General features: G+C 49.1%; 1 protein-coding gene across 1 annotated transcript; it reads left to right on the top strand.

Annotated features, from left to right (window-relative positions):
* The first annotated feature begins 13,813 nt into the window (after positions 1-13,813).
* On the top strand, positions 13,814-20,482 carry INO80B (INO80 complex subunit B). The gene is made up of 5 exons (XM_083458998.1): positions 13,814-13,950; positions 15,177-15,363; positions 16,022-16,140; positions 17,072-17,217; positions 19,396-20,482. The coding sequence occupies exons 1-5, from the start codon at positions 13,893-13,895 to the stop codon at positions 19,858-19,860; spliced, it is 975 nt and encodes a 324-aa protein (XP_083315124.1). The 5' UTR covers positions 13,814-13,892; the 3' UTR covers positions 19,861-20,482.
* The last annotated feature ends 88 nt before the right edge of the window (positions 20,483-20,570 follow it).

The following is a 20,570-nucleotide window of genomic DNA, read 5'->3' as shown; positions in this document are numbered from 1 at the left end:
GTGCTCATCTCGCTTTATTGGCCAAGGGAGCCGGTGTACAGCTTCCGGGTCAGGTAGCCAGCAGGACTAAGCCACTTCTGGCGAACCAGAGCAGCGCACGGAAACGCCATTTACCTTCCCGCCGGAGCGGGACCTATTTATCTACTTGCACTTTGATGTGATTTCAAACTGCTAGGTTGGCAAGAGCAGGGACCGATCAACGGGAGCTCACCCCGTCGCGGGGATTCGAACCGCCGACCTTCTGATCGGCAAGCCCTAGGCTCTGTGCTTTAACCCACAGCGCCACCCGTGTCCCTCCTGCTCCATCTTAGCCAGCCCCAAAATGCCAGAGTCCAGCCAAATTGGCTTCTTCAGGGAGTGAATCGTAGCATCGGAAGGGATCCCAAGGGTCATCTAGTCCAACCCCCTGCAATGCACTCTGCTTATGCTCTGGGGCACCCTTGTTTATGGAGATGTCATGTACATCCGGCTGGCGAAGATAAATCCCTAACGCCTTAAGGCCGAGTTCCAGCAGGGAGCCTTGCGCGCCGCTCCCTGCCGCGGGCACGCGGGCGCGCCTCCCTTCTGAGCGCACGGGGAGCCCCCTCCCGTCCGGCCCGCCTAGAAAAGCCAGACACGCAGAAGGCGGGCCGGGAAAACCCCGTCGGGGCGGCGGGGATGACAGAGCCGCTCCCAGGCTGCGCAAGAGCTCCCGCGGCTTGCGCAACCTTACGCAGCGCTCCGCCCGCGGGCGCCCCGTCGGAGCCTGCAGGAGAGAAAGCCGTCAGGCCCGGATCCGAAGGAGGGAGCCTAGTCCTCCGCCCCGCCGGGTGGAAGGAGACGCGCGGCTACGCCGGTCTCAGCGCGGCCACTTACTCATGAGTAAGCCCCGCTGGATGTATGGAAGTGAGAGCTGGACCATCAAGAAGGCTGATGGCCGAAGAACTGATGCTTTTGAATTTTGGTGCTGGAGGAGACTCTTGAGAGTCCCATGGACTGCAAGAAGATCCAACCTCTCCATTCGGAAGGAAATCAGCCCTGAGTGCTCACTGGAAGGACAGATTGTGAAGCTGAGGCTCCAAGACTTTGGCCACCTCATGGGAAGAGAAGACTCCCTGGAAAAGACCCTGATGTTGGGAAAGATGGAGGGCATAAGGAGAAGGGGACGAGATGGTGGGACAGTGTTCTGGAAGCTACCAGCATGAGTTTGACCAAACTGTGGGAGGCAGAGGAAGACAGGAGTGCCTGGCGTGCTCTGGTCCAGGGGGTCACGAAGAGGCGGACACGACTAAACAACAACAAAGGGTCAAAATCGTAGAGTGGGAAGGGACTCCAAGGATCATCTAGTAGTCCAGTGTTTCCCAAACTTGGGTCTCCAGCTGTTTTTGGACTACAGTGCCCGTCATCCCTGACCACTGGTCCTGCTAGCTAGGGGTGATGGGAGTTGTAGTCCAAAAACAGCTGGAGACCCAAGTTTGGGAAACTGATCCAAGCTGCTGCACTGCCGGGATCTCAGCTCCAGCATCCCTGACAGACGGCCACCCATGCGCTGCTTCAAGGAGAGGCCACAACCTCCGGAGGGAAACCATTCCGCTCTTAGTGTCAGAAAGTTCTTCCTGCTGTTTAGTCTGACTCTCCTTTCTTGTCACTTGAAGCCCTTGGTTTGGATCCTGCCCCCTGGAGCAGGAGAAAACAAGCTGGTTTCCTCTTCATGAGCCTGCCCTCCAGATATATCTCCTCTCAGTCTCCTTGTCTCTAGGCCAAACACACCCAGTTTCTTCACCCCTTCATCCTAAGGCTTGTTTTCCAGACCTTTGATCATCTTGGTCTCCCTCCTCTGGACACGTCTCAGCTTGTCAACCTCCTTCTTAAATTGTGGTGCCCAGAACCGGACACAGGATTCCAGGCGTGGTCTGACCGAGGCAGAATAGAGAGGGACTCTTGACTTCCCTTGATCTGAACACTAGACTTCGGTTGGTGCAGCCTAGAGTTGCATTTGCTATTTTTGCTGCAGCATCACACTGGGGGCTCGTGTTCAGCATGTGGTCTACTAAGACACCCAGATCCTTTACCCATGTACCACTGGCAAGCCATGTGTCTCCAACGTTTGAGATGTGTCAAGAGAGGGGGGAAGCCTCCAGATTATGACAGTTGCCTCCCCTGCTTCTCTTATAAGAAAGAACCCAGCCAATCAAATTACAGGAATTGGTGGAGATGGCTCAATTGTCTAGCAAACTCAGAGGAATCTCCAAGCAAAAATTTTCAGAAAAATGGGATGGTTATAGCTATGTTCAAAAATACAAGAATAGTTTTGACTCCGTGCTAGAATTTGAGTGACAAAGGAAGTAAAAGGAGATGGACAACAATTAAGGATCTATTCTGTTTTCTGAATGTATTGGAAAATTTATATAGAAAGGTCTATTGTTTTGTGTACATTCGATTGTAAGATAAAATATATGCAAAGGGACTTGACAGGAAGTCAAAGCTGAAGGAAAGATTTTGTAAGATAAAAGAGGAAAAATATTAACTTTCATTATTGTCATATTTTTTTCCTTTTTGTGTGTGGTTTGTATGAAATGTTTGGGAGGAAATAAGATGGCAAATAAGAAATAAACTAAATATTGATGTATGTAATTTTTATTTCTCAATTATATTTTGTGGTGGTATGGTTGAATGTTTTTTTTTTGTAACATAAAATCATTCAGTAAAAATTATTTTAAAAAGAAAGAAAGAAAGAAAGAAAGAAAGAAAGAAAGAAAGAAAGAACCTAGCCGGCTCAGCTTCCTTTCAGTTCCAGGCCTGCAGGCTCCATCTTTTATTTCCACGCCTTTTTATTCGCGAGCGCTTTAGTGCTTCATGTTTTCCACAGTGCTGAGAACCAGCTCCCAGCTGAGCTCCTCTGCTGAGTTCAAGCCCTGGCCTCCCCTGCAGCTTTGCCCACCTGGGAAATGGGCACTTTTCCAAAGTGCCTCGGGAGCTCTTGGCACAAGTTAACGTTCAACCTACCAGCGTCGTGTCTGAGCATGTTTTCCCGCTTGCCTGCTTTTGGGCCCTGAAATTCCTGCCGGAGCTTTTCCCTTTTCCGTCATGACTGTGTTGCAAATAAACAAATCTGGGGGGAATAAGAGCGGATTGCCAAACTGGCCCTCCCTTTCACAGCCCTTTGCCACACAAAACTAGTCAATTCTGAAATTTCTCGTGAGACCTGCGTGCCTGGTGCAGTTTAGAAGGATGCCTGGCCCTGATGGCGTGTCTACACCTCAGTGGGGATGATTGTGGGGCCAAACTATCGAGTTCCTGCTTTCAGGACAGAGAGAAATGGTCCTGCTTTTTCCAGGTACCAGAATTTTGCTCCAGATCACTGCACCCTGGTTGCCACACACACACACACCCCGGCTGTATGCTTGTGTGAAGGTGCATGAAGTGTAACTGATGGCAGAAAAACCTGCTGTTCTCCTTTTGATGTTAATAAAGATAAAGCAAAAGGAACTCTGTGTGTCTCCCTTCTCCACAAGATTCCCACTCTCTGGGCAGTGGTTTTCAACACCAGGGCTGCTTTAAGAGATAAACTTGGTAACACCGTGGACTATCAAATGCCTACAATGTTTAGAATACATGTCCCTTTTTTACTGGTCTTAAAGGTAAAGGTAAAGGGACTCCTGACCGTTAGGTCCAGTCGCAGACGACTTTGGGGTTGTGGCGCTCATCTCACTTTACTGGCCGAGGGAGCTGGCGTTTGTCCGCAGACAGTTTTTCTGGGTCATGTGGCCAGCATGACTAAGCAGCTTCTGGCGAACCAGAGCAGCACACGGCACTTTTACCTTCCCGCCAGAGTGGTACCTATTTATCTACTTGCACTTTGACGTGCTTTCGAACTGCCAGGTTGGCAGGAGCAGGGACCGAGCAACGGGAGCTCACCCCGTCGTGGGGATTCGAACCGCCGACCTTCTGATCGGCAAGTCCCAGGCTCAGTGGTTTAGACCACAATGCCACCCGCGTCCCTTACTGGTCTTACTACGTCTTCAAATGAGCTGTGATGTATTCCTCTGAACTCTGATGACCGAAAGAAAAAGGAGCCCCTGGACTGAATCTCTCTGCTCTGGGTTTTGATTTCTGAACCAAGTGACAACCCCGTCTCACCAGTCCCTGGGAGATGCAAACCTCCTCTGTAGGTTAACATTACGACCCAGAATTTCCCCTCGGAAATGAAAGCTCTTTGTCTCTTAGTCATTGTCCGAAATGACTGGAATGAAGGTTCCATGAAGATTAATTTTGTGGAGGTTTGAGGGATGGGCTTGGCATCAGCATTTAGCTGACCCTTGAGAGAATTTCCCCTTCGAAATCAGATTAGCTGATGGAGGTACTGACCTCCCTGTCTAGTGTGACTTGGCTTAGTCACCTGGTGTCAACTGTCTGCTTTGCTTTGGAGACACTTGGTCTGCTTCGGACTGTCTGTCTGTCTGTCTGTCTGGTGTCCGGCCAGTGAACTGGCTGAGGCATTTATATCTCTGCCCCCGCCCTGCTTCTCAGTCCTACCAAAAACGGCCAAAAGTCTTCTTTCCTCTCCCTCCAGCCACAGAATCATAAAATAATAGATAACAAGATGAAAGATGAAAAATCTTTTTTTTCATAATTCCAGTGCCACCTTTAGTAAAGGTAAAGGGTCGTCTGACCATTATGTCCAGTTGTGGACAACTCTGGGGTTGCGGCGCTCATTTCACTTTATTGGCCGAGGGGGCAAGCATACAGCTAATATAAGCTTTCAAGGTACGAGCTTTCGTGTGTAATACACACTACGTCAGATACCCTGAAGCAGAGGTCGCCTCAACCTTATAAAATCATAACATGTTAGAGTTGGAAGGGAATCTTACAGGTTATGTAGTCCACTGCGCCACCAGGAAGGAATCAGAGCTGGGTTTTGAATATCTCTTGCGAAAAGAACTCTACAGTACTTTACGGTCAGATATTTTCCAGTCATTTTTGTAACCATGTGAGGAGCAACCTTTTAAGGGATTTGGAAGGGACTGCACAATATATATATATATATATATATATATATATATATATATATATATATATATATATGCTTTCGTAGATTTTCACGGGTACAGGAATGCAGGTTTTGGTGTCTTCGGGTGTCTTCCCGTGTAAGAGTTGGGGTGTCTAGGCGACGTTTCGACGAGGTCTCACTCGTCATCTTCAGGCTGGTGCTTTCGGCTTCTTGTTACTGGAACAGAGCAGGATCTCAGTGTTTGAGTTCCTATAAATACTGTTGAGGGGGTGTGGTGTATAGCCTCCGACGTTCTGGGCAGAGAGGAAGTTCCCAGGTTAGTGTGCCTTTTCTTCTTTTGTTCCTTAATTACTTGAGGGATATCTTGAGTGATTTCTTGAGTGATATTCTGAGTACCACTTAGGAGGGTCATTAAGTGTGGATTAGTTGCTAAAGCTTTCGTGTCTTGACCTCTTGAGCTTGTGAAGAGTTTTTCTGAGAAGATGGCTGTACTGCACTTAGTTGTGCTCTGGCTTGGCTTCGTGTATAGGGGCGAGCTGTGGTTTTGTGCCCTGTGCCAGCCAGATCTGTGTAGGGATTGCAGGGGGGTGCAGCATCCGGAGGTGCCACTATGGTTTGGCTACTGGATGGTGTCTGTAATTTATCTGTGGAGAGGGTCTGGGTTTGGGTCTGGTGTGGTTGATTGGTGATGGCGTTCTGTGTGCCTCTGGTTCTGGTGTCGGTTTTTGTGGGGAGGGCTAATTTCCAGATGTCTGGCAGGCGGGACGTGTCGTCACGCTTGTTCATGTTGTGAGGGTGTTTCTCTATCTCGATGGCTTCCATGATTATTCTCTTGTGGTGATGTTCCATGTTAAAGAGCAATTTGGAATCTGCAAAATTAATTTCGTGTCCTGTTTCTTTCATGTGTTGGAAAAGAGAGGAAGTTTTTTCTTCTTTTTTGACGGCATTCTTGTGTTCTGCGATACGTGCATTTATTCGTCTGTTTGTTTGTCCAATGTACGTGGCTGGGCAGACTTTGCAGGGTATTTCATAGACCCCTTGGTTTTCCAACTGGATTTTATCTTTGGGGTTTCTGAGGATATTGGCTATTTTTTGGTTGGTGCAAAAGGCTGTTTTGATATTGTGTTTATGGAGGATTTTGCTAATTTTATCTGTAGTGCCCTTGATATAAGGAAGGAGGGCCATGCCATTGTTTTCTTCTGTGTCTTGGTTTTTGGGGGGTGTTTCTTTTTGGATTAGCTTCGTAACCCTGTTTTGCTGGTATCCATTGGCGATTAACACATTTGAGAGATTCTGTAACTCAGTTGTCAAGTGGTCTTTGTCAGCCAGGCGTTTGGTTCTGGAGATGAGAGTCTTGGCTACGGAGTTTATTTGTGCAGGGTGGTGGTGTGATTGTGCATGTAAGTAGCGGTTGGTGTGTGTTTTTTTCCGGTAGATGGTGTGTCCTAGGGAGCCATCAGGTTTTTTGTAGATTAGGACGTCAAGGAAGGGAAGTTGGTTGTTGGCTTCTATTTCCATAGTGAATTGTATTTTGGGGTGTAGGCTGTTGAGATGTGTGAGGAAGCTATCTAGTTTTTCTTTCCCGTGTGGCCAAATTACAAAGGTGTCGTCAACATATCTGAGCCAAAGTTTGGGTTTGTGTTCTGACTTGTCTAAAGCATTGGTTTCAAAGTGTTCCATGTACAAATTTGCGATGACCGGTGAGAGGGGTGATCCCATAGGTGCTCCTTCTATCTGTTTGTATCTTTGTCCATTGTGGATGAAGTACGTGTTGGTTAGGCAGTGGTTGGTCAGGTCCAGGATGTATTCGGGGGGATTGTATTTGTTTTGGATGGCTGTCAAGGCTTCATTAATGGGCACTTGTGTGAAGAGAGATACAACATCGAAGCTCACAAGTAGGTCATCGGGATGTAGGTTTTGCTTCTTTATTGTTTCTATGAACTGGAAGGAGTTAGTAACGTGTGAAGCGATGGATTCTGCATAGGGCTGAAGTTGCTTAGCGAGAAATTTAGCGAGATTTTGTAGAGGTGAGCCTATGGAGCTGACTATTGGTCTGAGTGGTGTTCCTTCTTTGTGTATCTTGGGGAGACCGTAGAGTTTGGGGCATCTGGATGATTTTTCTCTGGGGATGATTCTTAGCTGGATTTCTTCACTGATAGGAGAGGCTTTTATTTTGGATTTGGTGGTTTTTTCCAGATAGGTGGTGGGATCTGTTTTTATAGGTTGGTAGGTAGGGTCTTGGAGTAGATTTGATAGTTTTGCTTGGTAGTCCGATGTGTTCATCACAACAGTGGCATTACCTTTGTCTGCTGGGAGAATGATTATGTTGTTGTCTTTCCTCAGGTTGGTGAGTGCTTTCTGTTCTTCTTTGTGTAAATTGCTTCTGGGTGGTTTGCTGGAGCAGAGGATGTTGGTGACTTCAAGTCTGATTTTATTGGCTTCATCTGGGTTGATTTTGGTTAGGCTAGCTTCGACTCCGCATATGATGTTTTCCGTGGGGATGCGTCTCGGGGCGACTGCAAAGTTGAAACCTTTGGAGAGTACTTTGGTTTCAGTTGAGGTGAGGATCCTGTCTGATATGTTATGTACTGTTTGTTTCATGGGTTGTTGTGGAGGGTGGCTGGGCTTCTGGCGTTTCTCTAGTTTGTGGAGTTTGTTGGTGTGTCTGTCTGTCTTATGTGAGGTCTCAGTTTCAGCTCTCCAGACGGCTAGTTGTTTGCATTTGTCCCAGAGTGCAGGGTGGATTTTGTTACAGAGTTTGAGGTGAAGAGTGAGCAGATCTTTGTTGGTTTGGTTTAGTAGGTATCTTTTCTTATGTATTTCGTTTCTGATTAGGGATAGTTCAGTTCGTTTCAGGATCCTTTCGGTACGTCCTCTCTGCCCAGAACGTCGGAGGCTATACACCACACCCCCTCAACAGTATTTATAGGAACTCAAACACTGAGATCCTGCTCTGTTCCAGTAACAAGAAGCCGAAAGCACCAGCCTGAAGATGACGAGTGAGACCTCGTCGAAACGTCGCCTAGACACCCCAACTCTTACACGGGAAGACACCCGAAGACACCAAAACCTGCATATATATATATATATATATATTTGTTTTCGTAGATTTTCACGGGTACAGGAATGCAGGTTTTGGTGTCCTCGGGTGTCTTCCCGTGTAAAAGTTGGGGTGTCTAGGCGACGTTTCGACGAGGTCTCACTCGTCATCTTCAGGCTGGTGCTTTCGGCTTCTTGTTACTGGAACAGAGCGGGATCTCAGTGTTTGAGTTCCTATAAATATTGTAGAGGGGTGTGGTGTATTGCCTCAAAAGTTCTGGGCAGAGGGGAAGTTCCCAGGCTAGTGTTCTTTTCTTCTTTTGTTCCTTAATTACTTGAGGGATATCTTGAGTGATTTCTTGAGTGATATTCTGAGTACCACTTAGGTGGGTCATTAGGTGTGGATTAGTTGCTAAAGCCTTCGTGTCTTGACCTCTTGAATTTGTGAAGAGTTTTTCTGGGAAGATGGCTGTACTGCACTTAGTTGTGCTTTGGCTTGGCTTCGTGTATAGGGGCGAGCTGTGGTTTTGTGCCCTGTGCCAGCCAGATCTGTGTAGGGATTGCAGGGGGGTGCAGCATCCGGAGGTGCCACTATGGTTTGGTTACTGGATGGTGTCTGTAATTTATCTGTGGAGAGGGTCTGGGTTTGGGTCTGGTGTGGTTGATTGGTGGTGGCGTTCTGTGTGCCTCTGGATCTGGTGTCGGTTTTTGTGGGGAGGGCTAATTTCCAGATGTCTGGCAGGCGGGACGTGTCAAGACACGAAGGCTTTAGCAACTAATCCACACCTAATGACCCACCTAAGTGGTACTCAGAATATCACTCAAGAAATCACTCAAGATATCCCTCAAGTAATTAAGGAACAAAAGAAGAAAAGAACACTAGCCTGGGAACTTCCCCTCTGCCCAGAACTTTTGAGGCAATACACCACACCCCTCTACAATATTTATAGGAACTCAAACACTGAGATCCCGCTCTGTTCCAGTAACAAGAAGCCGAAAGCACCAGCCTGAAGATGACGAGTGAGACCTCGTCGAAACGTCGCCTAGACACCCCAACTTTTACACGGGAAGACACCCGAGGACACCAAAACCTGCATATATATATATATATACACATACACACACATACATACACACACATATATATCGACTGCGTCAAACCAACACGGCTGCCTACCTGAGTCTTGTAAATGTCTCCTTCTTCTAGAGGCAGCTCTTTGCCTCCTCACCAGCCGAACCCTCATCTGCCGCACCTGAGCCCATTTAAATGAAGGGGTTAAGAAGGTGTGCCGAACTTGGCATCAGACCAGGCTGTGAGGCAGCCGGATTGAGAGAGGAAGGTTCTCAGGATGGCCCAGAAGGGATGAAAGGGATCCCTTCCTGGAAGAATCAGAGGGGGCTGTCAGCTGAATGCGTTCCCCAAATGCAGAGGAAGCAGACCTGGGATGGGAATTCCCATAGCTGTGCTTCCAGGTAGAAAACATGCTGGAATCGTTGAGCCAGGCATCAGATATATCCAGCACAAAAGAGCTCTTGTTGTTGTTGTTTAGTCCTTTAGTCGTGTCCGACTCTTCGTGACCCCCTGGACCAGACCCCAGGCCCTCTTGTCTTCCACTGCCTCCTGCAGTTTGGTCAAACTCATGTTTGTAGCTTCGAGAACACTGTCCCACCACCTCGTCCTCCGTCATCCCCTTCTCCTTGCGCCCTCCATCTTTCCCAGCCTCAGGGTCTTTTCCAGGGAGTCTTCTCTTCTCATGAGGTGGCCAAAGTCTTGGAGCCTCAGCTTCAGGATCTGTCCTTCCAGTGAGCACTCAGGGCTGATTTCCTTCAGAATGGAGAGGTTGGATCTTCTTGCAGTCCATGGGACTCTCAAGAGTCTCCTCCAGCACCAGAATTCAAAAGCATCCATTCTTCGGCGATCAGCCTTCTTGATGGTCCAGCGCTCACTTCCACAAAAGAGCTCTAGGGGGCTGGACTAGATGAATCTTTGGGTCCCACCCAAATCGACAATCCTTAAGCCTGGGGTCCAGGCTATCTGAAAGACCACCTGTCCTTATAGGAACCTGCTCAGCCTCTGAAATCCCACCACCCTCACAGGACATGGGACAGGGCCTTCTCGGTGGTGGCTTCTCGCAGGCAACTTTGGAACTTCCTGCCTAGAGATGTTAGACTGGCTCCCTCCTTGCTGTCCTTCTGCTGGCCAGTGAAGACCTTTCCATTCCAACTCTTTTTGAGGAAAGGGCTGGTGCTGTGATGTTTTCATCATTCCTGCCTGTGCTTTAAATGAATCTTATTATATAATTTTAATTCTGTTAGTGTTTCTTCACAAGTTAATGATGATATTTTAAATATTTTTGGCTTGTTTTATTTTATCTGTGTAAGCTGCCTTGTGTCCCAGACTGGGGGGAAGGTGGGAAATAAATAAATATAAAAACAATACAGTTCTATGATTCTTATGTTCTGGGGCAGGGGGGCTCGTGTGGGGTGGTCTTCATTGCCCTTTGGGTTCCTTCCAGGGGCTCTGAATCAAGAAGCAGATTCGGGAAGAATGCCTCTCCCTCGGGGACAACATCTGCAAAACCTGCAGTTTCAGAGCCAGCCTGAAACATTTTCTCGTTCCACAAGCAGCTCCGCCACGCAAGGCGAGAAAGGAGCCCCAAGGGATGTTTCCTTCTTTGTAGAGGATGCAGGATCAGGCCAAGACGTGGGTGGTCTGAGCAGGGCGCATCCACAGCATCCTTGGAAGGGATCCTGGGACCATCCTGATGGTTGCCGTGTCGCATTTGGGTGGCAAGAGTGAGACGCTGCCAAGTTTTGAGGTTGCCGCTCTGGGACCACCTGCTGCTTCCTGGGCCCCTTTCCAAGGAGCCTCCTGGGGCTGCGTGGTTGCGTCAGTCCTGGGGGGCAGGAGCTTCCCAGTGCCTGTGGGAGAGGCCCCCCCAGTCTCCCTCTGCTTGGCTTCCAGACAGTAGTAGCAGCAGTAATTTATTAGTTCTCCCCCACCCATCTGGCTGGGTTTCCCCAGCCACTCTGGGCTGCTTCCAACAAAAGATAAAAAATGTTAAGTTGTGGGTTGACATAGCAGACAACACAGCAATTTCTCCAAAGCAGCTCTTTATTTTGTAAGCTGGAACAGAACTAGGCTGAGGAACTCAGTCAGCCTGCTTATATAGAGCTACAGAACAATTGCAACTGTTGCAACATACTAAAACTATCCAATCACTGAACGTCATTTTTCGATCCTTCATTTGCATAACTATCTACAGTATCCCCCTGCTGGCCCAGGGTGAGAACTTCAGTACATAACAAAAAATACATTAAAACATCAGACATTAAAAACTTCCCTAAACATGGCTACCTTCAGATGTCTTCTAAAAGTCAGATAGTTGTTTATTTCCCTGACATCTGATGGGAGGGAGTTCCACAGGACGGGCACCACCACCAAGAAGGCCCTCTGTCTGGTTCCCTTTAACCTCACTTCTCACAGTGAGGGAACTGCCAGAAGGCCCTCAGAGCTGGACCTCAGTGTCCAGGCAGAACGATGGGGGTGGAGATGCTCCTTCCGGTCTACTGGGCCTTTGAGGCTGTTTAGGGCTTTCAAGGTCAGCACCAACACTTTGAATTGTGCTCAGAAACGTCCTGGGAGACAGGTGTGCCTTGTGGCGTCTCCGTGCTTCTCTGTTTTCCGGGGCTTCTGCTGGGAGTCCGCCTGGCCAGGCTGTTGTTGGGCTTGGGCCAGAGTCCAACCTCGCTCCACAGGCGGGAGTTTGTTTGGGGGGGGGGTCTGGTGCCCTTTGGGGTTTGCCTCCGGTTTGCTCATCCGGTTTGGTGCAGCAGAATGCTCCTTTGGCAAAGAAGTGGGACTTCCTGCCTGCGCCCAGCAGGAAAGGGAGACTCAGAAGAGCCCCCGGGCTGGATACGGCCAGCCTCCCAAAGCAGGATTGGAGCTCAAGAATGGCCCCCCTGACTTTCCCAGCCACTGGGATTCAGGAGTGTTGCAGATTCCGACTGCGGAGGCCGAGGTGTCCTGGCGAGGAGCCACTGACAGCCCTCTGCTCCTCCTGTTTTGAAGCTGATGCCTGCACAGGGGGGGTTTCTGCCTGTGGGACTCCCTGCCTCATGGGGGACAGGGAATGGTTTCGGTTTGCTTTGATGAAACTCCGTCAAATGCCACACCCCTCAAGGATGCTGTGAAGAAGGGACCAATCCCCCCCTGAGTCTCAGGCAGGTGGGCGATGGCAAAGCAGCAACGGAAAAGAGTCTGTGCTGGTGTTTCTGATTGCTAACAGGATCTTCTGAAGCAGCGGCCAATCTGCCTTTTCCTTGCAGGAGTGGGAAACCTCTGTCAGCCTGAGGGCCACTTTCCCTTGAAATAAAAAAATTAATATATATAAAATGTTCATAAATGTACCAGCCAAGCACGTACATAGATATGTGGACCACATGTCTGGAGCAGCACAGGAAGACCGCCCTGAAACCATTTTGACTCCCCAACTGACCAAATGTTTCTCTGCAAGGAGGGAGGGGGTGAGGAATTGGGAAATCACCATCTCAAAGGAATGGCCAGACTACCAGGAAAGGCAATCAGATAAGGCATTATCAGATAAGCTGACAGACAGGAAAAACAACAACATTCACATTTCTGTTGTAGACCACCTTTTCTGTGATGTAGGTATGATGTATCTGGGGGTGGTCTTGAGCTCCAGGGCAAGAAATTTAAATGTCTATATAAGGGCGGGCACACCTTGGTTCTGGGTCCTCCTTCTTTCCTGCGAGTGAGGGGAGACCCTGTTGCAACAGATCAGTAAAGGTCAGGCTTACTAGCTGCTTTGCTTCTCAATATTCTCTGGTTGGCCTCTGTCATTTTCTCCTACAGATGGAGAACCTACAAAGGACTCTACAAGGGCTCTTGTGTCCCCCATAAGGGAATGAGGGCAGATTTTGTTTATTACAGTTTATTATGTATCTGTCTATGTTTTTCTACTGTAAACTGCCCTGTGATTCTTGCACGAAGGGAAATTCAATATATAAATAAAAACCAGAACTTCTCGGGAGGTGGGAGGCTCTGCTTCCTTGGAGGTTTCTCAGCACAGGCTGGATGGCAACCTGCCATATATGATTTAGTTGAGATTTCTGCATTGCAGGGGGTCAGACTAGATGATCATCGCATCCCTTCCAACTCTCCCATTCATTGGGGTTTTTTCAGCAGAGGTTTCTGGGCTGTCTGTCATGGCTTCTTTGGCTGCGCCCAAAAGAGCCATATTTTATTTTTTAAAATAATTTTTATTAATTTCTTTTTTATAAGACAGTATTTCCATCAGTACAATAACTAACAAATATACGCTTTGCTCTGCCAAGCTTGTGACTTCCTTCCATCCTTTCGACAGGTTTTCAAGTCTTTCTATTGCACTTTAAATCTTCAACTTCTCACCTTTATGTCCTTATAGTCAACTCTGCTCTTTGGTCTAGATTTTAAAAAATAATAATATTGTTACAGGATTTCTTTCAGTCCCACTAATGAAAAAAGAGCCATCTTTTAAAAGGGCATAGGATGTGCGGTACATAAATTTAATAAATTAATAGCAAATTAAGAATGGCACGGGGTTGGACTAGATGACCCTTGGCTCCCTTTCCCGCTCTGCGGTTTTGAGTCCATATGATTTTAAGCATCAAACGAACCCGGAAGTTAGCGACCCTGCGCGAGTCTATATTACTAAGTCTGCGACTGAGTCTGTCTATGGTGTGACGTCACTCCGGCCGCGCCAGCTGTGGACGGAAGTGCGTCAGCTGCGCGCGCTCGGGCCTTGTCCGCCCGCAATTGCGTCCCCCCGGGAAGCCGCCGCGTCTTTGGCGGGCCGGCTGGATGAGTCAGTCGTGGCGGAGGGCGGAGGGCGGAGCCCGGATGGAAGGCGCCGCGCGGGGTGAGTAGCCGAGCGAGGCCGGGGCGGGAGGCGCTTCTCCCGAGGCCTCCGGGTCTCCCAGGGCCTGGTCCCCGTTCCTCCCGGGAGCCCCAAGGGGCGGGCCTGGCTCTCGTCCTCGCAACAGCCCGGCGAGGGAGGGCGGGCCCGCGTCATTGGAACCCCGGTCTCTCCCAGCTCCTAGGCCAGGCAGAGGCAAACTCCGGAGGTTTGGGACTACAATTCCCATCATCCCTAGCTCGCAGGACCAGTGGACAGGGATGATGGGAATCGTAGTCCCGAACATCTGGAGGGCCAGAGTTTGCCTCTGCCTGGCCTAGGCCTTTGTTGTCCGTTATTAAAATTATAAGTCACTTTTTCGCGACGGGAACTCAAAGCAACTTGCAAAATGATTTGACAAACAAACAAGCGTGCATTATCATCAGGAACTGAATTGAAATACTTTATTGTCACTTGTACAACTTGTATACAGTGGTACCTCGGGTTATATACGCTTCAGGTTACATACGCTTCAGGTTACAGACTCCGCTAACCCAGAAATATTACCTCAGGTTAAGAACTTTGTTTCAGGATAAGAACAGAAATCGTGCGGCAGCGGGAGGCCCCATTAGCTAAAGTGGTGTTTCAGGTTAAGAACGGACCTCCGGAACGAATTAAGTTCTTAACCCAAGGTACCACTGTGTACTGAAATACTTTATTGTCACTTGTACAACTTGTATAGAGTGAGATTACAGGAGCACCCCCCACTCAGCTCTCTTAGTCTTAATTCCCCTCCTTTACTGACGCACACCCACCAAACCCGAAAGTCAGTTGCCCTGTTGTTATCTTTCCATTCAGCAGCCTAACAGCCCCCGGATAGAAGCTGTTCTTTACCCTGTATTTATCCAAAATCATCAGCATCATTTTCTTTTTATGCCGCCTTTCCATAGTTAAAACAGCGCTCAAGGCGGCTTACAGCAGGACAAGATTTACACAATTACCAACGTAGCAAAAATCACAAACAATCAGTAAAACACCTCAAAAAGTACACAGCCAAATGGAAAACCATTTCCACATATATCATAATGCATGCAGACATGAAAACCAAGAAAGAGGGGGGAACACATTTCAACCGCTCACCCGCTCTAAAAGGCTGCGGAGAATTCAAAGCCAAAGGCTTGGTTAAAAAGGGAGGTTGTTGCCCTGTGAAGCTGCTGAGCTGACTGCTATGGTGTTCTGCTTGCTTGCAGGAGATGAGGATGAGTCCAGCAACCATGGATCCCACAAGAAGAAGCACAAGAAGCACAAGAAGAAGCACAAGAAGAGGCATCACCGCGAGGAGGGGGGCCTGCCGCCCGTGGAGCCTCTGGCCGCCCTGCCCAAGCCTCAGCTGAAGCTCAAGATCAAGCTTGGAGGACAGATCTTGGGCACCAAGAGGCATGTAGCAGGATCTCCAGAATGTAACTTTTTTCACAAAACCTAGGCCCGTTATTTCTTGTAATAGTTTTCTTTCTTCATTATCCAGATTTTTCTCAATTACTTTGGTTTTGCTCATGTTTAATTTGAATCCTGCTACCTGACCAAACTCTTGTATCAGCTCCAGTGCTTTGACTGCACTGGAGTCTGGATCTTGTAATGTCAGAACTAGATCATCAGCAAAGGCTTTTAATTTATATTGTTTCGAACCTACTTTAATACCTTTGACTTGTTCATCTTTTCTAATCATACTTAGCAAGACCTCCAGGACTGAAATAAACAGCAGAGGGGAAAGTGGGCACCCTTGCCTGGTTCCCTTCTCAATTCTAATTTCCTCTGAAACCTTTGGATTTATCGTATGACTCCAAGCGATGTTGAAACCACCTTTGCCACACAGCCTAGAAGAGAGAATTTTGCCCTGTTTCTAGAAAATGCTCAAACCTCTCAGAGGGAGAAGGGACTTAGCTCAGTTGTGCCCTCCAGGTTTTTCTGATCCGTAACTGCTTTGCTTGGAGACCCCCTCCCTACCACCCATTCCCCCATCAGAGCTGGGGTTAGCTAATCTTTGGGTCCTCCAGTTTATTGGGATGAATTCATTGGCTTCCTCTTGTCTTCCCAGTGTGCCAACCTTCACCGTCATTCCCGAGAGGCCGCGCTCTCCCTCCCCACTGATGGTTGTGGATGATGAGGATGAGCCGATGGAAGGGGTGCCCATTGAGCAATATAGGGCATGGCTGGGTGAGTGATGCTTTTCCTGGGGAAACCCTTTGGAGTAGCAGAGGCCACAGCTGGAGGGAGCTCCTGGAGTTCTTCTAGATTTGCTGGTGTATAGAAGTGTGGTTTCTTTCTCTACATTAGCTAGTTCAGCTGTAGGGCCGCTTATTTAGTAAGGTGACAAAGCTGTGCCGCAATGTGGTCCCCAAAAGAGGACAGGAAGATTAGCTGCCTGATTATGGCAGATGGGTCATGGCCATAAACACAGTTAGAGTATGAAACCACTTTAAACTTGCAAAACAGCAAAGCAATTGTCCACTCACTCATGGTAAATAATAATAATAGTAGTAGTAGTAGTAGTAGTAATAATAATAATAATAATAATAATAATATAGTATTTATACCCCACCCATCTGGCTGAGTTTCCCCAGCCACTCTGGGCGGCTCCCAAGTTTCCTTCTGTTACTTTATGGCCCCAGTGTGTTTGTCACTTGCTTCCAAAATGAACTGAAACGTCATCTTGTGATTGCCTATAAGACTGCAGAAAATGTTCTACTCTCATTAACAGTAGCTTCATTCTTTAGGAGTATTTATACCCTGCTTACTAACCAAATTTCCCAAGGTGGCTTAAACTTTTATAACAAAAGAAAACAGGCAGTGACACAATAGTCACTAAAACGGGGCAAAGGTGCATAAAAATCTCCCATCCCAATGTTCTCTGGTGTTGCAGCAAATTATCATTCTGCAGCTGAATCCCCTGGCTGTTGAAGCAGCTGGCTGTCAGTCGCACAAAGGCCGGGCTGTCCTTCCTTGGCGGCTGCTACTGATGTCCCTCACAGCCCTGGCAGTAGATACGAGAGGTGCAGGTGGAGCAGTGATATAAGATGCCTCCCCCCCCAGGTCTCTAATGTTGCAACTCAAAGTTAAGACAAACTTTTCTTGCGCACAAACGCAGATGAGGACAGTAATCTGGAGCCGTCTCCCCTTCCGGAGCTCGATACTGAGGAGCAGCGCTGGCTGGATGCCCTGGAGCGCGGGGAGCTGGATGACAACGGGGAGCTCAAGAAGGAGGTGGACGAATCCCTGCTCACAGCCCGGCAGGTAAGGAGGAGGAAGCTGTTACGGCAGCCCTCGCTGGGGAGCACGGACAGGGCTCCGCGCTGCGGAAGCGGAGGAAGCCTTTGGTGCTCTGCTCCGTGGTGCCTGGGAGGCCCTGAAGGACTCTGGGGCAGCTTACTTGATCCAGAAGGAGAACAGGGCCAGACCAAACGGCAGTGTGCATGACCTTGATCTGTCTTGAAAGTGAGAGTTGTTACGGTATTTCCTTTAGGAGTGAGAGTGTTCAGCCTCCAAAGCCGGTTTGCTTCCACTGTGGCTCCCTGCCTGCCTGGGAGATGGGGCTTCTAATTTCAGTCTGTCAGGGACCGATGCTTCTGCTTGGGGTGGGAGCGGGAATTTGTTTTTGCTCTCCCTCCTTACAGGCAGCCCCATCCCAGCACTAGTGTCTAATAATTATAATAATAATAATAAAAGAAATTTTATTTATACCCCGCCCTCCCCAGCCAATACCGGGCTCAGGGCGGATAACACCAGGTAAAAACAATTGATCAAAATACAACTTAAAAACAAACAAGATTAAGTACAACATTAAAATGCAGCCTCATTTCAGTAGAAACTCAAATCAAAAACTTTTTTGGGGGTGAAAACGTCAAATCTTCACCAAGGCCAACTATCCAGACTGGTCCTACATGGGCCAGAAAAAAGCCAGGGAAGTCCCCAATTAGGAGATCCGTCACAGAAGGAGAAAGGAAAAAGGAAAGAGGGGATCAAGTTGATTCCAAGCCAAAGGCCAGGCAGAACAACTCTGTCTTCTAGGCCCTGCAGAAAGAAATCGGATCCTGCAGGGCCCTGGTCTCATGAGACAGAGCGTTCCACCAGGCCGGGGCCAGTGTTGAAAAGGCCCTGCCTCTGGTTGAGGCTCATCTGTCTTCCTTGGGGCCCAGGACATCTAGGGTGTTCGTATTTATAGACCTTAAGGTCCTCTGTGGGGCATACCAGGAGAGGTCCCGTAAGCACCTAAGAAAAGCCTGCAGGGTCAGGCCAGAGCCCATCTGGTCCAGCATCCTGTTTTCACGACGGTGATGCTCTGCTTCCATGGTGGGAGGCAGGAAGACTTTCTGAGGAGGGGAGAGATGTTCTTGTGCTCAGGTCCTGCTTGGTGGTGTCCCACAAGAAACCCTTCATCCATAATGATGATGATGGAGAAGATGGGTCCCCACTGGCCTGATCCAGCATGCTCTATGTTTTGTAATTATTATTATTATTATTAATTATTATTTCAACCCCGCCCATCTGGCTGGGTTTCCCCAGCCACTCTGGGCGGCTTCCAACAAAGATGAAAAATATATTAAAATGTCACACATTAAAAACTTGCCTGAACAGGGCTGCCTTCAGATGTCTTCTAAATGTCAGGTAGTTGTTCTTCTCTTTGACATCTGGTGGGAGGGCATTCCACAGGGCTGGTGCCACTACTGAGAAGGCCCTCTTCCTGGTTCCCTGTAGCTTTGCTTCTTGCAAGGGAACCGCCAGAAGGCCCTCGGTGCTGGACCTCAGTGTCTGGGCAGAATGATGGGGGTGGAGACGCTCCTTCAGGTATACTGGGCCAAGGCCATTTAGGGCTTTAAAGGTCAACACCAACATTTGAATTGTGCTCAGAAACGTACTGGGAGCCAATGTAGGTCTTTCAAGACCAGTGTTATGTGGTCTCGGCAGCCGCTCCCAGTCACCAGTCTAGCTGCCGCATTCTGGATCAGTTGTAGTTTCTGGGTCACCTTCAAAGGTAGCCCCACATAGAGCACATTGCAGTAGTCCAAGCGGGAGATAACCAGAGCATGCGCCACTCTGGAGAGACAGTCTGTGGGCAGGGAGGGCCTCATCCTGCGTACCAGATGGAGATGGTAGACAGCTGCCCCGGACACAGAATTGACCTGCGCCTCCATGGACAGCTGTGAGTCCAAAATGACTCCCAGGCTGCGCACCTGGTCCTTTGGGGGCACAGTTGCCCCATTCAGGACCAGGGAGTCGCCCACACCAGCCCGCCCCGTCTCCCAAGAACAGTACTTCTATCCTGTCAGGATTCAACTCATCCATTGATGCAATAAAATCTGCCATCAGAGTTGTATCTCCGTGACCCCCGATAGTTGCCGCTGGGCCTTGCTGGCTGCCCGCCTCTTCACTGATCCTGCACGCTCTCTTTTTTCTTTCTTTCTTTCCCTCCAGAAAGCCCTCCTGCACAAGCAACAGAGCCAGCCACTGCTGGAGCTTCCGATGGGCTACAAGGCCAAGGAGCTGACGGAGGAGATGCTGGTGAAGCGAGAGGAGCGCGCTCGCAAGCGGCGCCTCCAGGCGGCCAAGAAGGCGGAGGAGAACAAGAACCAGACCATCGAGCGCCTCACCAAGACCAGCAAGGCCAAGGTGAAGACTCTGCGGGAGCGCAAGGCCAAAGCAGCCGCCGCCCCAATGGTCTCCTACCGCAACGCTGCCGACGGGATCACGGTCTCCTTCCCTCTGGGGGTCTCTGCACCTCTGCTGCCCTCCCTGCCGCCTGCCGTGCCTCTGCCCACCCCCTGCGGAGTCGGGGGGTGTCCCAACCTCAAGCGGTACTCCTGCTCCCTCACTGGGGTGCCGCTCTGCAGCCTGGCCTGTTACAAGAAGAACTTGCTGCTCCAGCAGGTGGCAGCCTAAGCGCCACCATCCTTGCCAGAGGAGGACCCCCTTGTGCGCCTGGAACTCCTCTAGGAATGCCACCTCTGTGATCTAAAGGAGGATGCGGAAGACCTTCACCCCCAGCCCCGATGTGGAGATGGCCTTGGGCAGGCTGTTTTGATGGTCCTGAACATGCTTGTCTCTCTGTAGTGGTCAGGCATGGGTCTCGTGGCCTTTGCTGACTGGACTGGCAAAGTGACCGAGGGTGGCAAGGCAACTGGCCCTGTGGCACCAAGAGACAAGTGCTTCTCTCATGTGGGACCCAGCGGAGACTGCACTCCTGGCAGCTGCTCTTGACAGAGAAGACGTAGCACCACTCCTGCTGCAGCTACTGTGGTGGCACAGGAAGTTGACATGGCAGGAGGCGACCTCAGGAGTCTTGCCCTGGATCTTTGGGGAAGGAGAAAAAACCCTTCCCAGTTGTAAAACGGGGCCTCTCCTTTCTTTTCACACCTGTGTAAGACAGGAAGGAACCAGGTATTTTTGATCTTGGGTTCCTTGCCCAGATCTACTTTGCCCTATAGAAACATGATTCCATTGGTGATTTATTTATTTATTGTAATAAAAGACACAGCAAAGATAAAAGATACCCAGAAGTGCATATGGCTGGTCTCATTATTTGCTTGTTTTTTCATCCCTTACTTTGACAGTGAGCTCTAGAGGTGCTAGTGGTGGGGGTGGCCAGACCG

The sequence above is a fragment of the Podarcis liolepis genome, assembly GCF_965112155.1.
Source record: "Podarcis liolepis genome assembly, chromosome: 9".
Classification (NCBI taxonomy): Eukaryota; Metazoa; Chordata; class Lepidosauria; order Squamata; family Lacertidae; genus Podarcis; species Podarcis liolepis.
The sequence above is the reverse complement of the archived record's forward strand: the minus strand, read 5'-3'. Positions and strand labels throughout refer to the sequence as shown.

Excerpts from the sequence above, each read along its gene's own strand:
- INO80B (XM_083458998.1), top strand. The coding sequence starts at position 13,893 with ATGAGTCAGTCGTGGCGGAGGGCGGAGGGCGGAGCCCGGATGGAAGGC. Across the intron at positions 15,364-16,021 it reads CAGATCTTGGGCACCAAGAG|TGTGCCAACCTTCACCGTCA; the intron begins GCATGTAGCAGG and ends TTGTCTTCCCAG. Across the intron at positions 17,218-19,395 it reads CCCTGCTCACAGCCCGGCAG|AAAGCCCTCCTGCACAAGCA; the intron begins GTAAGGAGGAGG and ends CTTTCCCTCCAG.